Source organism: Malus domestica, chromosome 05, assembly GCF_042453785.1.
Source record: "Malus domestica chromosome 05, GDT2T_hap1".
Classification (NCBI taxonomy): Eukaryota; Viridiplantae; Streptophyta; class Magnoliopsida; order Rosales; family Rosaceae; genus Malus; species Malus domestica.
In genome coordinates this window covers 16,412,459-16,427,302 of record NC_091665.1, presented here as the reverse complement: position 1 = coordinate 16,427,302, position 14,844 = coordinate 16,412,459, and the positions used below count along the sequence as shown (strand labels likewise).

General features: G+C 37.8%; 1 protein-coding gene across 1 annotated transcript; it reads right to left on the bottom strand.

The window, feature by feature from the left end:
- Positions 1 to 822: 822 nt before the first annotated feature.
- On the bottom strand, positions 823 to 4,265 carry LOC103436514 (uncharacterized). The gene is made up of 7 exons (XM_008374946.4): positions 3,922 to 4,265; positions 3,635 to 3,692; positions 3,247 to 3,327; positions 3,063 to 3,098; positions 2,705 to 2,944; positions 2,472 to 2,613; positions 823 to 1,820 (listed from the first exon to the last, which is right to left on the bottom strand). Exons 1-7 carry the CDS (start codon positions 4,140 to 4,142, stop codon positions 1,327 to 1,329), a joined length of 1,272 nt encoding a protein of 423 aa, XP_008373168.1. The 5' UTR covers positions 4,143 to 4,265; the 3' UTR covers positions 823 to 1,326.
- Between the last annotated feature and the right edge of the window lie 10,579 nt (positions 4,266 to 14,844).

Below are 14,844 nucleotides of genomic sequence, written 5' to 3'. Positions count from 1 at the left end.
CAGAGGTTCTTTTCCTGGGTTCGCCGAGTTATGCAGAGACGAGAGGAAGAGGAAAGGGACGAGGTTTAGATGGTGATTGTGTCTTCCTCGAGTAGGGAGTGCAGCTGGGTGTGTGAGTGTGTCTTGGTGAAGAGAGGGAAAGAGGAGGGAAGTGAGATGTCGAGGGACAGAGAAAGAGACGGCAGGATGATGATGACGATGATGACGCCGTTGATGTCGGGGAGGGTGGTGTGGTGCTCTCGGGTGTAGGTTGAGGGGTGAGAGATCGGGGAGTGAGTGAGAGAGAGACGGGAGTGAGATACCGGGGGACAGAGAGAGAATGAGGTTTGTTAGAGTGCTGCCACGTGGTAGTTTGAGGGAGTTTAGGAATCTGGATAAAGGTTCCAAATTTAGTCAAGCTAGGGGACCAAAATGATAAATTCAATAAAACTTTGAAAAAATATAAAATTACATATAAGTTCAGGGGTGGGGTTTAACATATTTGGTACCAACAAATATATCAAAACAATATATATCTATAATAACGTAATTGGAGTATCGATATTATCAACAGCATAAAAAACATATTCATTCATATCAGATAAACGTATCAATACTGAATAGTCGGATCACCGAGCTATTCGGGTATGCACACAATTCACCGCCACTAGTGTTATCTTGACGAAGGAGGAACCTACTTATGGGTTGAGATTCATAATTTCATAATAATGATTTGCCAATACGGCAAACACCATTTTGGAAATGGCAAGAGAAGGTCGAAATTACAAGTTTCTATGCCTTCATGAGTCATACTCGTACGAAATGATTTCAATCAGTACTAAATTTTCTGATGTATATCCAGTTTTTATTAGCTTATTCAGGAAAAGTTACAATATCCATCTTCCTCCTATTTACAGTGTACAAATCTTAGTCATGATTCATCCAACATCTACTGTCATAGTTACTCCCTTCATGGTCGTTTCGGGCGGCGTCACGGCTGACCTCACTCCTGGCGATATGTATCATCATCAACCGTCGAGATCACCGGCATCTATGCATTTCGATGCGTCATCAGATGGACAAAATCTATATTAAACATATATACGTTACGTTGTTAAACACATGTGATTATCCTTCATTCCATCTGTAGATTCTGTACACTTCATTCCAGAGGACCAGACCAACGAGTTGGAATAAGCATGGTTTACTCTGGATACCCCTGAAGATGCCCGAAAAGGCAGTCCTCACCTTGGTTGCAACCACTAATTCATTGTGCACCATCCTGTTGGAATAATATCTGTATCGAATCTCTCAGGATCTTCAGTTCCAGCTAACCCATAAGAGAAGTCATAATCTTGAGCGACGAAAGCTTTTGAGACCACGAGGAGGTGAATTCCTACGAGCAGAGGCAAATGGCTGCCCATTCAAAGACCCGCAAAATTTAATATCCCAACCCTCAACGTTCTTAGGGACACAAACATCAAACAGGACTTGGCCGAGTACACTATGTGCACTAATGCTTGGGGGACTGGGCAGAGAGACGGATCTTTCTTTTTTTTCATCTTGTAAAGACCCAGAGTCTCTACTATTTTGATTCTCAGCTGAACTTGGCAAGAAGAAGTGGTCGCTTGGCTCCACTGCAACTCTTCTAAGGCTCTGATTAGAGTTAACTGCTGCTTTCTGGAGATCACATATTAGTTCAGATATCTCATCTTGCACGCCTTCCATGTTAGTATTTTCACCTTCAAGTTCTTTAATTCTTTGAGAAAATACCGAGGCAGCCTTTTCAAGAAAATGAGTAACGGAAGACCTATACTGTATTGGATAATGCTTATAATGACCTGAAACAAACATAAAATTATATTTGTTTAGTTCTTATGTGCCACAAGCATTGAAGTAAACCGAGAGTTAAAAATGTGAAAAATTCTATGTGCTACTTAAATATCTGAGCAGAACTATCTATATCTGCAATTCTGCAAGTTCATTTTACCAATAATCATGTTGGACTGAAGGTCAGCACCAGGTCTAGACTCCCCATTACCATAGATTGGCATGAAATATACCACATGTTTAATGGTACAAGACTGACTGAATCACGGCCTCCAACTAAGAGAATGAAAATCCTCTGAACCTCCTAAAAACTAAACAAAGCTTTAACCATATGATTTTAAAACTTTTGCATCTATTGCTTTTACTTTATGTTTGTCCAAAATACGATGGTGCCCACAAGGATTCAGACAGTTTCAATAGAACATTTTATACTGTTCAAGAGAGTTGCCTGTTGAACACGCTTGACATGCCATAACATCACCCAAACAAAATGATATAATTTCTTACATTACTACAAAGATAATGTTAGAGAGCAGTGCTAAGCTATGTCTACTGGTTTCCAGATACCTGCTGATGAGCGATGTAACTTTCGTAGGTAGTGCACTCTAAGGATATTAAAATTACAGAAAAGGACAGAAAAGGGAAAATGTTTTGAGACAAACCTAGGTGAGGGGAGCCATTCAATTTCACAAGCTTGACATCTCCTCCAAGTTCTTGTAAACGTTGAGTGAAATTGCAGATAATATGATAGGGGGCCAGATCATCTTTATCAGAGCACAGAACGAGAAATGGAGCACCCAAATTCTACAGAAAAAAAAAACTTAAATAAGTTCATTAACTAACAGAAACAAACAATAGACAGCTATAGATGAGTAAAGGCTGAATGACAACTTACAACAGATGAAAACAGAGCGTGCCAATACTCAGCGCACTGGGATTCAAATCTAGTAAGATACAACGCATCCAAACCGGAAGCAATGCCTTTAGCTACCCAAGAAACCAGTTTTGAAGATCCAGGCATCTTTAGAATGGTTGGGTGTAGAGCATATTGAGTGCCCAGATCACTTGTAAAATCAACTGGACCAGAATCATAGATGTGTCCAGTAATACACTTTCTGACCAATCGATATTCAGCCTTCACAAAGTTATATAACTAATAAGAACAGAGTTTCAAAATGAACATGTGGGATCAAATGGGCATTATGAACAAATTACTGCACAATTTTTAACTGAAACTACAAAGAAACACATACCGGATAAAGCTGACCTTCACAAATTCCGTCAATAATCTGCATTTACATTTTTCAAAGCTATTATATTACACAGTACAACCATTGTAATGAAATCAGAAAAGACTAGTTAAGACTTCTAACATTCCAGAAATCAACTTATCAGTACCAGATACAAAGTCGGGTATCCACTACTCACAGAACTTACCCGAAAAACCTTGTACATACAAGCTTTTGTACCAGCAGAAAGAGCCACAAAGACTACAGGACATGGCTTAACCCTTAGCTCCTGCATACCCAAAATAAATAAATAACAGGGACACTCCATAGATTAAACTTGAGCAAAATTAAAAGCTATGCATGCCAAATTCATCCGGCATTAAAAGCAATTTGAAGTTAGAATGGGATGGGAATAGGATTTTACGCCATATAAGAGTTGGGTTCTTTCTCGCCATTGGGCGAGTAATACACGTACACACACAACTAACGATACAGTCATTATCCCCGGAATCAGATCGTAGCTCCATATTTAACATATGGATCAAAATCTGAAGAAGCGATTAATAAGAAATTGGCAAACTGGGAAGGAAGCTGACCTCAACAAGCTCGTTGAGAATAACAAAGGCGGACGACATGGCCTTTTCGGGATAGAATCTGCACATAATGTCATCGTCAGAGCAAAAAAATCAGCTCAAAATGCAGCAAAAACTGAATAAAAATCCAATCTTTAAACCCATCCATGAATCATAAACCAAATATCTACCAAATACAAGCAAACCCACGAAAGATTCAGTACAAAAAGAATCTGAAAAAAAAAACAGCTCATGTAAATGTTTGTTCTGTTTGGGTGGTGAGAAAATGCGAGAAAAGAAAATCCACTTACGCATGGAGAAAATGGGAATGGCAAACGAGGGAATTCCAACCGAGAGAGGAGTACAAATCCACGTGATTCTGCAAGTGCCTCTCCTGAATCGAAACCCAAGCGAAGATAACAACGATTCCTTTGGAATCAGAGACCTCCTCCTTCCGTCCCCAGTAGATTCCACGGCCGACGCCAGCACCACCGCCACCGCCACTACCACTAGCTTCTCCACCGCTCCACATAGCTGCTGAGCTTCTTTGGGAGAATTTTGGGATTGAATTTTAGGGTTTTTGGTGCGGGTGGAATTGTGAGGTAGATGGGGAAATGATGGTTGGAGAGGTGTTGGATTGTTAGAGCCACTCGTGTTCGTGTGCGAAATCCGGAGAAGAAAACGATATAGGGGAGGGGCCGTGGTCAACGTCATGGTGGGGTCTCCTCTCTGAGGTGGGATCCAGAGGACATGTCACACTGTAATGCACCACGCGCGTTTTAGGATAAGTTGGGCCACGTCGGACCCTTGCTTTCTTTACAACTTTATCCTTTTTTTTCCTTCTTTGTACTTATTTGACAAGTATGCTAAAATTGCTTCAAGTTTTGGGGAGTCTTGTTTTCTGGATTTAGTCCAGGGCTGGAAACTTTTCCGCAAATCCCAAACCAAATAATTTTTTTTTTTGATCTCATACTGAAAAATTCTCAAACCGATAATACCAAATTTTTCAAAATTCATACCAAATCGATCCCAAATTTTTCGATACGAGAATCGAGATTACATATTCAATGGTTCGAGAATCCCAAATCAAACTAAAAATATATATATATTTATTTTAATTTCATGCATGTTGAATGTTGAACTTAAGTAGTTTGATAGTAGACAATATTAGAAATAAAAGTATGAAATTAAGTAATTTGGAACTTTGGAACATCAATTGGACTTGCTATGAACGAATTGGTATTTCAATTAGTATGAAATTTCAAATTAATATGAGGTAAAAAAACCTAAATTTTAATTGATATGAAATTAGGAAATAAAATTTTAGGCTTCCACATCCAAAAAATATCAGATTTCGACCAAAAAACCCAAAATCCAATCACGATCCATCCCGAAATACCAAAACATATTTCGGGAATCCTGAAAATTAGGAATAACGAAATTTCAGTTCGGGATTGGTCTTCAAATTCTCATCCCGAAAATTTTCGGTTTGGATTCAGGATCCCATTTTCAGTTTGGGATTCCATAACGAACCACCCCTATCATAGTTAATCAATCTTATATTTGATTCAAGGATTTAGATTACAATATTAAGGTAATTCTCACTTTACTATACATATCGTGGTTTTTAAACTTTTATACATCAAGTTTTTTTCATCCCATTGTCAAAAAAAGAAAAGTGAGGATTGTGGGACACTTTCATACTTTTGTTAGACTTTTTCAAAACCTTTGTTAATGCATGACGTGGCACCCATGTAGATAATGACTGGATGTCACATGTCAATCTAACCCCATGTGAACATTAAAAATTTTAAAAACTAGGTAAGACACCAAATTGGGGTTTGTTGGAAGTTTGGAACCTTGTATTTCAACGGGTAAACATAGAACCTCTCTTAGAATTAGGAAGAACAGAGTACTGGATCAAGAGTTTGTTGGCGACGCTTGTTAGAAATTTTCATTTTTCCATTGGGTGCGGGAGTGGTGAATGAACACGAGGAATTGAAAAGAAAAAAATTGGATCAAGAGCTAGTTGGTGGGGTTTATTGAAATTCATTTTTCATTGGGTAAAGTTGAAATTAGACTCGAAACCTCTTATGGAATACAACACTAGTACACCAAGAGCTAGTTGGTGGAGTTTTGTTTTCTTAAGCTTTGGATACCGTTTGGTAACGTTTAAGATTAATTATCATTTTGCCCTTTAGTACTACGATATAGTGTTATTCCTCTTTACTTGTAAGTGAGAGGTTTTAGGTTCGATTCTAGCTAAATGAGAAGTTGAACCACATTATTATAGCCTTATAGCTGGTCCACTGTGAGACTTAACCCACTCCCTCACACCCTTTAGTGTAAATATTATGTTTGTCAAAATAAAAAAAATTTGCCACTTCCAATTTGGTGGCTTAGGAGGCAGTAGAATTGAAGACCTTCTGCAAAATTACAAGGATATGCAAACCTAACATGATATGTTTTTAATGAAATTCACGTACTCATCCAACTTTTCTTTTTAGATTTGTGAGTCTGAACTTGAGATAAAGTCGCAAATGATACTTTGGTTCATCATTGTCAGTTTAAAATTATTGTAGTTTCAATTTTGTTGATTTTACCACTATTGTTTAGTTTTATTACCAATTTTATTTTTAATTTTTGTCAATTTCTTTTTTATGTGGATGTCACGTATGTTAACACATGATCCTTGGACCTCTAAAATAGTACAAACTTGGGAGAAGTCCAGTTAAGGCTCAAATGAAGAAATGAAGATAAAAGTTCAAAGGAAGAATAAAAGCCCAAAGAAAGAAGGGAAGATAGAGGCCCAAGGGAAGGAAGACCAAGGCCCAACAGAATTAAAAAGATTATTCTGACGCTATAGATGACCACTCAATAGTCTGATTTTCCTACTAGCAGTAAAGCCGAGCGCTTCCTCATATAGTACTTTCCGACCACTATGAGCAAGTTGGCATACTAACAACATTATGACATGAATTTCTAGGGGCAAGTCTACTCGGACACCAACACATGGTGGTCATTTGCGAGAACATAAGCCTATGAAGGGACATAAAGGCTGACAGATCAAGCGCTTGGGCATGAGTTTCCACAACCCTAGGGCCGAACAAAGTACTTGGTACACATTGGCCCAAGAAAACATGCAAGTGGATCTGAATAAGTGTCACTTCGTTGCCATGTGTCGACTAAATAACGAAGGGACAACTAGCAGGTCACGTCAATGTACTTGGTCCATTAAATGTGAAGGCGGTTGAAAACTCAAGCTCAAAGTCATAGGGCTCACTAAAGACTTGTATAAGGAGGGTGAGTACACATTATAACGATCAAACAAAAAGAAAGAAAAAAAGATTAGATTACTTTGAGCACTTATTGTAACCCTTATTCAATATCCACCACAGTGGACGTAGCCCAGTTTTTAGGAGTGAACCACTTAAATTTTGTTGTTTAGTTCTTATTGTTTCAAACTCAAGCCCATCAAGAGCCAACCACACTGACCTTTATTAACCTCCAAAATTTGAGCGTTAACAATGTGCAACGTATTATAGTTTTTTCATGTTCAATCTCACTTAATAAGTTAGGTTAGAATGCTAGCTAAAGTGTTAGAACATAATTAAAAGATTTGGAAAAAAGTTCTTAGGTTATTCTACTATATTCAACAGTTGATATAATAGTTTTATTTATTTATTATACTCGAGTATCTAGCATCCATCATACATGACACACGCCGTAAACAACACCAATTTTTAAAAGTTAGAAATGTCAAATTTGAAATCTTTTTAAAAATTTTTAGACGAAATGTTAACGGTTTTATTATAATATTGAAAAATGATACAAATATAAAATAGTACATTAAGGATAACATAAAAAATATTCTTCAATTTAAATCAACTTTAACATAGCATAGAAGGCTAGCTTGGCCAAATTAATTGTCACCGTGCCGATAATTTGAGGGTGAAACATTAGCATGCCCAAGAATAAGCAAATGAATGCATTCAAATTTTTTAATAATATTAATTTTGTTTAAATTTAATAATATGAAGTATAGAAGTAGATTGTCACAGAGAAAAATAAACTTCTTTCAAGAGAAAAAGAAACTAAAAATAATGCTAAACTAAAGTAACTGGGCCAAAAAGTAGTATGTGCTTGATTTTTAAGAAAAGTAAATAACATGAAAATCCTCTACATGCGGTTTTATTTAGAGGTGTGATATTTACACACTCTATTTTACTTTTCACATACCTTTTTAATTTTCGGCAGTCGGATCAGATGAATTGAAGAAGATCAACGGACAAAAATTATCAAGAGTGTATGAGAAGTAAAATGGGATGTGTGGATAGCACATCCATTTATTTATTATAGCGGCAATTTTATTTATTATAGCGGTCGAAAGTAGTGATAACTACGTATTTTCGTATGAGTTCAATCTTAACCATTCGGGCTTTTTTTTTAATAACAATTTAACCCATTAACGATATCGTTTGTATAAAAAAAATTATAAAAAAAAACATAGTTTAACGTTAATTTTTAAGTCAACATTATGCAAAAATATAATGTGTGAGAGTTTATAAAGAATCTTACTTTAAAAAAAAATATCATAGCATTTTCTCTAATATATATTATAACACGGAAATCCTCAAATGAAAAATCTCAAACGTGCAAAATACCTTATAAGAATAATTAATAAGTTTCCGTAACACAAAAATCGAAACCCCAACGTCCTTCATTAATAAGCAAGCAACATTCCTCCTTTTACAAATCCCCACCTCTCGGCTCTCTCTCTCTCTCTTTGTCAAGACTGAGTTTGCATTGAAATTTAGGTGCATCAGATCCAAAGCAAGCAAAATGCTGAATTTCAACAGCCATCTAGTTACTTCGGCCCACACATGGATTGAATTTCAAGTCTCCAGCCAAAATATTCTCTTGACTGAAGACTTGGGGGACTACTGTTTATACCATATTTAGGGCCTCCGTATTTAGATCTCGTACAAATACTCGGAGGGCTTAAATGTAATTATGTGATAAAGGAAGGGGCAAATATGTAATAAGTGAGGAGTCCTTATTCTATAAAATGACCCCTCACCCTCACAATTAGGGAGGTCATTTCCTAAGGCTCCTCACCCTCTCAAAGCTCTCACTCTCAGAGCTCCCTCTCTCTCAGATAAATACATAACCAGTGTGGACGTAGCCCAAACATTGGGGTGAACCACGATACATCTTGTGTTCTTTACTTTCTTGCAGATTCACGGTCGGATTTACGTTGTTCCAAGACCTCCGGTTTTGTGTATCAACACAAGTCACCATTTTAAGTGCTAAATTCATTTTTAATTTCTATTTTTTATGTTTATAACAATGTTGTATTTTGAAGAAAAATGTGAGGATCAATCATGCAACCGAGATATGATTATTTTTTAAGTTAATACGTGGGGGGTCACACTATGGCACTTACATGAATTTGCAATAAAAAATTGTTCACATGTAACAAAGATTCGGGCTTAAACCAAGTAACGAGCATCCATAATAATTAGATATTAAACTCATTAGTCAAGTGAGTCGAATTTGAGACTTTCGTCACTTACAAATAAAAAGAAACACTACTAGATTGTAGTGTTAATGACAATCCTAGTACTTTAAACACACATTTTTCTAATAAACGTGTGGAGCTATTTATATACAATGATTACCGGAAATTACCATTTGCCTGACAGACCAACTTTCATCGGGCGAAGTAACTTTAGTTGATGGAATAAAACAATTCGTCGGGCAAAAGTGGTCAACGTTTTAGTTTTTTCAGAGCCCTTTGATCAATGAATAATGTCTGATGGGCAAAGTGACCTTCATTGGGCAATGCTTTCGCATCAAGAGAAAAAAAAATGGCGCGTTGTATGCCGCCTTTTGCGTGACAAACTCTTCAAGTTTCGTTAGGCAAAGGTATATTTGATAATTTAAGGTTTAAGGTTTAGGGTATGTAGTTCTTAGGCAAAATGAAATTTTTTTTGTTAGGAAAAAGTGATGGACATTTTGGTATATACGTTATACTTAATGGAAGTATAGGCATGTCTATAGCCGATGACAGCACGAAGCTAAGCCAACCTAGCCCTCTGTGGATGCTGCAAAGGTCGATGTCGATTTGGCGAGTGTGCGCGCGGATGAAGACGGAGAACTCCTAGCCGAAAAAAGGTCAAAGTGTGGTGGATCTGTATAGACTTGTCCTCAAACCAAATCACCCATATATAATGCAAAACAAGATCGCCGTCGATAACCCACTCCATTGATGAGTAAGCCTGAAAGTCAACAGCCTATTAACTCACAAAATGAGAGCAATCATCCGCACCAAGTGCTCCATGCTCGCCCCCTTCATGGAACCCCATCTCTTATCATTCCTTCTTGTCCCTCATTTGCTTCTCCTCACTGCCCTTTGCTCTGCTTCCTTTCTCTCCAACACCCTGTCTATATCAAACCATCAATTGTAATATCCAAAAAATTCTAACGTAAAACATAATGATGTTTTTTTTCTTTTTCCATTTGGATAGCTAGAGATTTCCTACAAATTTCCAAAAATGAAATGTTATCCAATCCACCCTTGGCCGTCCAAATTCCCAAGGCCCATAATCCAAATTCTGTTTTTTTCACGATTAAGAGTAAATGGAGAAGAGCCACTTAGTCCTACGGTCTAATGGTATTCCTCTTCACTTGTAAGTGAAAGGTCTTATGTTTGATTATCACCAAAGGCAAATTTGAACCACATTATTCCTAGCTCATTGTGAGGCTAAGCCCACCCCTTCTTTTTAATGTAAATAATATTGTAGGTTCAAAAAAAAGAAAAAAATAGAGTAAATGGAGAGGTTTTTAGTCATTAATAATATATTAGTACTTTTATATCAACTTTTGGTTAAAATTATTATAAACTTAAAAGAGTGACTATAATTCTATATAGGATACCAATTTTAGTTATTTTTTAAAATTCCCCTAAAATAAGTCTTAAAAGTACATAAATAATATTCTTTGTACCCGCATTATACAAGTGAATATTACAAAAATGATCCATGTATGTCACAGCCCGTCCTGAATTATTATTATTATCGGTGATGTAAAATGATGGTTTTGTCCTTGGATGTTGAAATTTTAGTGTGTGTGACTTTTTTTTTAGAGACTTAGATGTTATTTCCTTGGTTGGTTGGTGACCACGTGGAGCTCACACACACAACACACAACACACACCCTCTCTCTTCTCTCTCGTGCTCTCTCTCTCTCAGACTCACTTTCTCTCCTCTCTCTCGTACGGACATCACCCAAAAGCCTTTGAAACGTGACAAATCGAGGGACTTCAGCACACCTTTGTGTTCGTGAAGCTCAGACGAATCGATTGGTACCATTTATAGGTACGGAATCCTCCGATTTCACGTCGAACCATGAACCACCGATTTTGTCACTGTTCATGCATACGTGAAATATTATTTTTCAGGGAATTTGAAGCTTATAGGAAGCTTAAGGAGGTTCTCACGAGTCTTGGGGTATTTCATTGGAAGGAAATGGACGTCGGAGGGCTGAGATCGACGTGTATCTAGGTAAGCCGAACTATCGAGCTTTCTCGGGGAAAACCTAGTAAAATTTAAGCCTTGAAACTTATATAATGTGATTCTACATGTTATTAGCTTCGTTTTGGTACCAATTTTGTGGAAATGGTGAAGGAGAATAAGCGTTTTAAAGTTTTACCCATAAACCGACAACTTTTATGGATTTGATGAATCGAGTATTCCAGCCATATTTTGACAGGTTTGTTATTGTCTTCATTGACAATATTCTGGTATACTCTAAGTCTAAGGCTGAGCATGCTAGACATCTGAAATTGGTGTTGAGCAGTTTGAGGGAACACCGGTTATATGCCAAATTTAGCAAATGTGAATTTTGGTTGAATCAAGTGGCATTTTTGGGACATGTCATTTCTGCAAGGCATTCAAGTGGATTCTCAGAAAGTGGCAGCTGTGGAGAATTGGGAGCAACCTCAAACCGTCACCGAGGTACAGAGTTTTCTTGGACTAGCAGGCTATTGTAGACAGTTCGTTAAGGATTTTTTAGTGATTACTTTGCCATTGACGAGGTTGACTCGAAAGGATGTTAAGTTTGAGTGGGATAATAATTATGAGCAAAGTTTTCAGCAATTGAAGTATTATCTCACCCATGCACCTGTTCTAACACTCCCAGGTGATAGCGAAAATTTTGAGGTTTATAGTGATGCTTCCTTGAATGGTTTGGGTTGTGTATTGATGTAACATGGTAGGGTAATTGCTTATGCTTCGAGATAGTTGAAATCTCATGAGAAGAATTACCCTACTCATGATTTGGAGTTAGCGGCTATCATCTTTGCTTTGAAGATTTGGAGGCATTATCTTTATGGTGAGAAATGTAAGATCTTCACAGATCATAAGAGTCTACAGTATCTATTTACTTAGAGAGATCTTAATCTTTGGTAGCGGAGGTGGATTGAATTACTTAGAAATTATGATTGCACAATTGAGTATCACCCTGGTCGTGCAAATGTAGTGGCGGATGCACTTAGTAGGAAGACTCCAGCCAGACTTAATGCCATTTATGATTGTCATGTTCCTCTTCTTACGGACTTGAGGTCCACTGGAGTGGAGTTAGGAGTGGAAGATCGAGAAGAAGCCTTGCTTGCTAATTTTCAAGTTAGGCCAATTTTAATTGATCATGTGCTCAAGGCCCAGATGAATGATGAGGAGACCCAGGAAATAATGCAAGCAAGGAATCAAGGTAAAAAGAAAGATTTCGGGATTCGAGAAACTGATAGCATGCTTATGCAAGAAAGCAGAATGTATGTGTCGAATGATGCCGAGTTAAAAACAAAATTTGGATGAAGCACATATTTCGGCATATGCGATGCATCCAGGAGGCACTAAAATGTATCATACCATTAGACCATTTTATTGTTGGCTGGGTATGAAAAGAGATATTGCCGAATATGTGAGTAGGTGTGCTATTTGCCAACATGTTAAAGCTGAAAGGAAGAAGCCGTTTGGGTTGATGTAGCCACTTCCCGTTCCACAGTGGAAATGAGAAAATATTACTATGAATTTTGTGTACAAGCTTCCTCGTACACATAATGGTTATGACGGCATTTGGGTGGTAGTTGATTGGCTTACTAAGTTAGCACATTTTATTCCAGTGAAAGAAAAGTATTCATTAAGCCGATTAGCTAAGTTGTTCATATCACAGATTGTGAAGTATCATGGCGTTCCAGTTAATATTATCTCAGATCGAGATCCTAGATTTACTTCCAAGTTCTTGGTAGCATTTCAGGAAGCTCTTGGTACGAGATTACTTTATAGTACGGCATATCACCCTCAGACAGATGGACAATTTGAGAGGACTATTCAGACATTAGAGGATATGTTGAGATCTTCAGTGCTACAGTTTGGAACGATTGGCATGATTGTTTGGATTTGATGGAGTTCGCCTACAACAACAATTATCATTCGAGTATTGGTATGGCACCATTTGAGGCATTTTATGGGAAATCTTGGCGTACGCCTCTATGTTGGTCAGAGGTTGGCGAAAGAGTTTTAGTGGGCCCTAAGATTGTGGACGAGACTACTCAAAATGTTCTAGTAATTAAGTCTAACCTGAAAGCGGCCCATGATCGACAAAAGAGCTTAGCAGACAAATGTGCCATTGATCGGAAGTATAATGTAGGTGATTGGGTATTTCTGAAGCTATCACCTTGGAAAGGTGTTGTACGCTTTGGAAAGAAAGGAAAGTTGAGTCCTAGGTACTTGGACCATATATGATCACCAAGCGAGTCGGTGAGGTTGCTTACAGGCTTGAGTTGCCTTCAGAGTTGTCCAAGGTACACGATGTATTTCATGTTTCGATGCTTCGACATTATGTTTCAGATCCTTCCCAACCTTTGGAAATTAATTCGGATTTGACTTATGATGAGGAACCAGTGACTCTACTGGATTGGAAGGATAATGAGCTAAGGAATAAGACAGTACGTTTGGTGAAAGTGTTATGGAGAAATCATTTAGTGGAAGAAGCTACTTGGGAGACAGATGATCGGATGAGAGAGATGTATCCACGCTTGTTTTATGATTATTAGTGGATGTAGTGGTTGTATGTAATTTCGAGGATGAAATTTTATAAGGTGGGGAGATTGTCATAGCCCGTCCTGAATTATTATTATTATCGGTGATGTAAAATGACGGTTTTATCCTTAGATGTAGAAATTTTAGTGTGTGTGACTTTTTTTTTTGGAGACTTAGATGTTATTTCCTTGGTTGGTTGGTGACCACGTGGAGCTCACACACACAACACACATCCTCTATCTTCTCTCCCGTGCTTTCTCTCTCTCTTAGACTCATTCTCTCTCTTCTCTCTTGTACAGACGTCACCCAAAACCCTTTGAAACGTGACAGATCGAGGGACTTAAGCACACCTTTGTGTTTGTGAAGCTCAGACGAATCGATTGGTACCATTTATAGGTAAGGAATCCTCCGATTTCACGTCGAACCATGAACCACCGATTTTGTCACTGTTCATGCATACGTGAAATATTGTTTTTCAGGGAATTTGAAGCTTATAGGAAGCTTAAGGAGGTTCTCACGAGTCTCGGGGTATTTCGTTGGAAGGAAATGGACGTCGAAGGGCTAAGATCGACGTGTATCTAGGTAAGCTGAACTATCGAGCTTTCTCGAGGAAAACCTAGTAAAATTTAAGCCTTGAAACTTATATAAAGTGATTCTACATGTTATTAGCTTCATTTTGGTACCAATTTTGTGGAAAATGGTGAAGAAACGAAGGAGAATAAGCGTTTTAAAGTTTTACCCAGAAACCGGCGAAGTCGTCGGCGACCGGCGACTCGCCGGAGAAGAAAGGAGTGTATTCCGTCAAGTTGACGGAATATACTAGTGCCGTCAGTCATCTTTAATAGTTACCGTTGGGTTTTAACAGAATATTCCTAACGGCAGTTAGAGAATCCGTCAGGATTCCCTGCACATGGCCGTGTGTGTTGCCGTGCACTCGTCGGCGCGTGGCGGGGAGTGAGGGGTCAGAAAAATATTCTAAAAATTTGGGAATGATCCTGAGGTTGTGTAGGTCACTGTGGTATATTCAAATACCAAAATTGAGCATTGTATGAGAAGTTATTAGCTAGTTTTGCCTATGTGCTTTAAATAACGTTTTTATAGTTAATTCGCATATATGTGAGACTTATCCCAAGG

Coding starts and splice junctions, on each gene's coding strand:
- LOC103436514 (XM_008374946.4), bottom strand. CDS start 4,142: ATGTGGAGCGGTGGAGAAGCTAGTGGTAGTGGCGGTGGCGGTGGTGCT. Junction 3,099..3,246: donor GTATGTACAAGGTTTTTCGG/GTAAGTTCTGTG, acceptor ATGTAAATGCAG/ATTATTGACGGAATTTGTGA. Junction 2,945..3,062: donor GTGAAGGTCAGCTTTATCCG/GTATGTGTTTCT, acceptor AACTTTGTGAAG/GCTGAATATCGATTGGTCAG.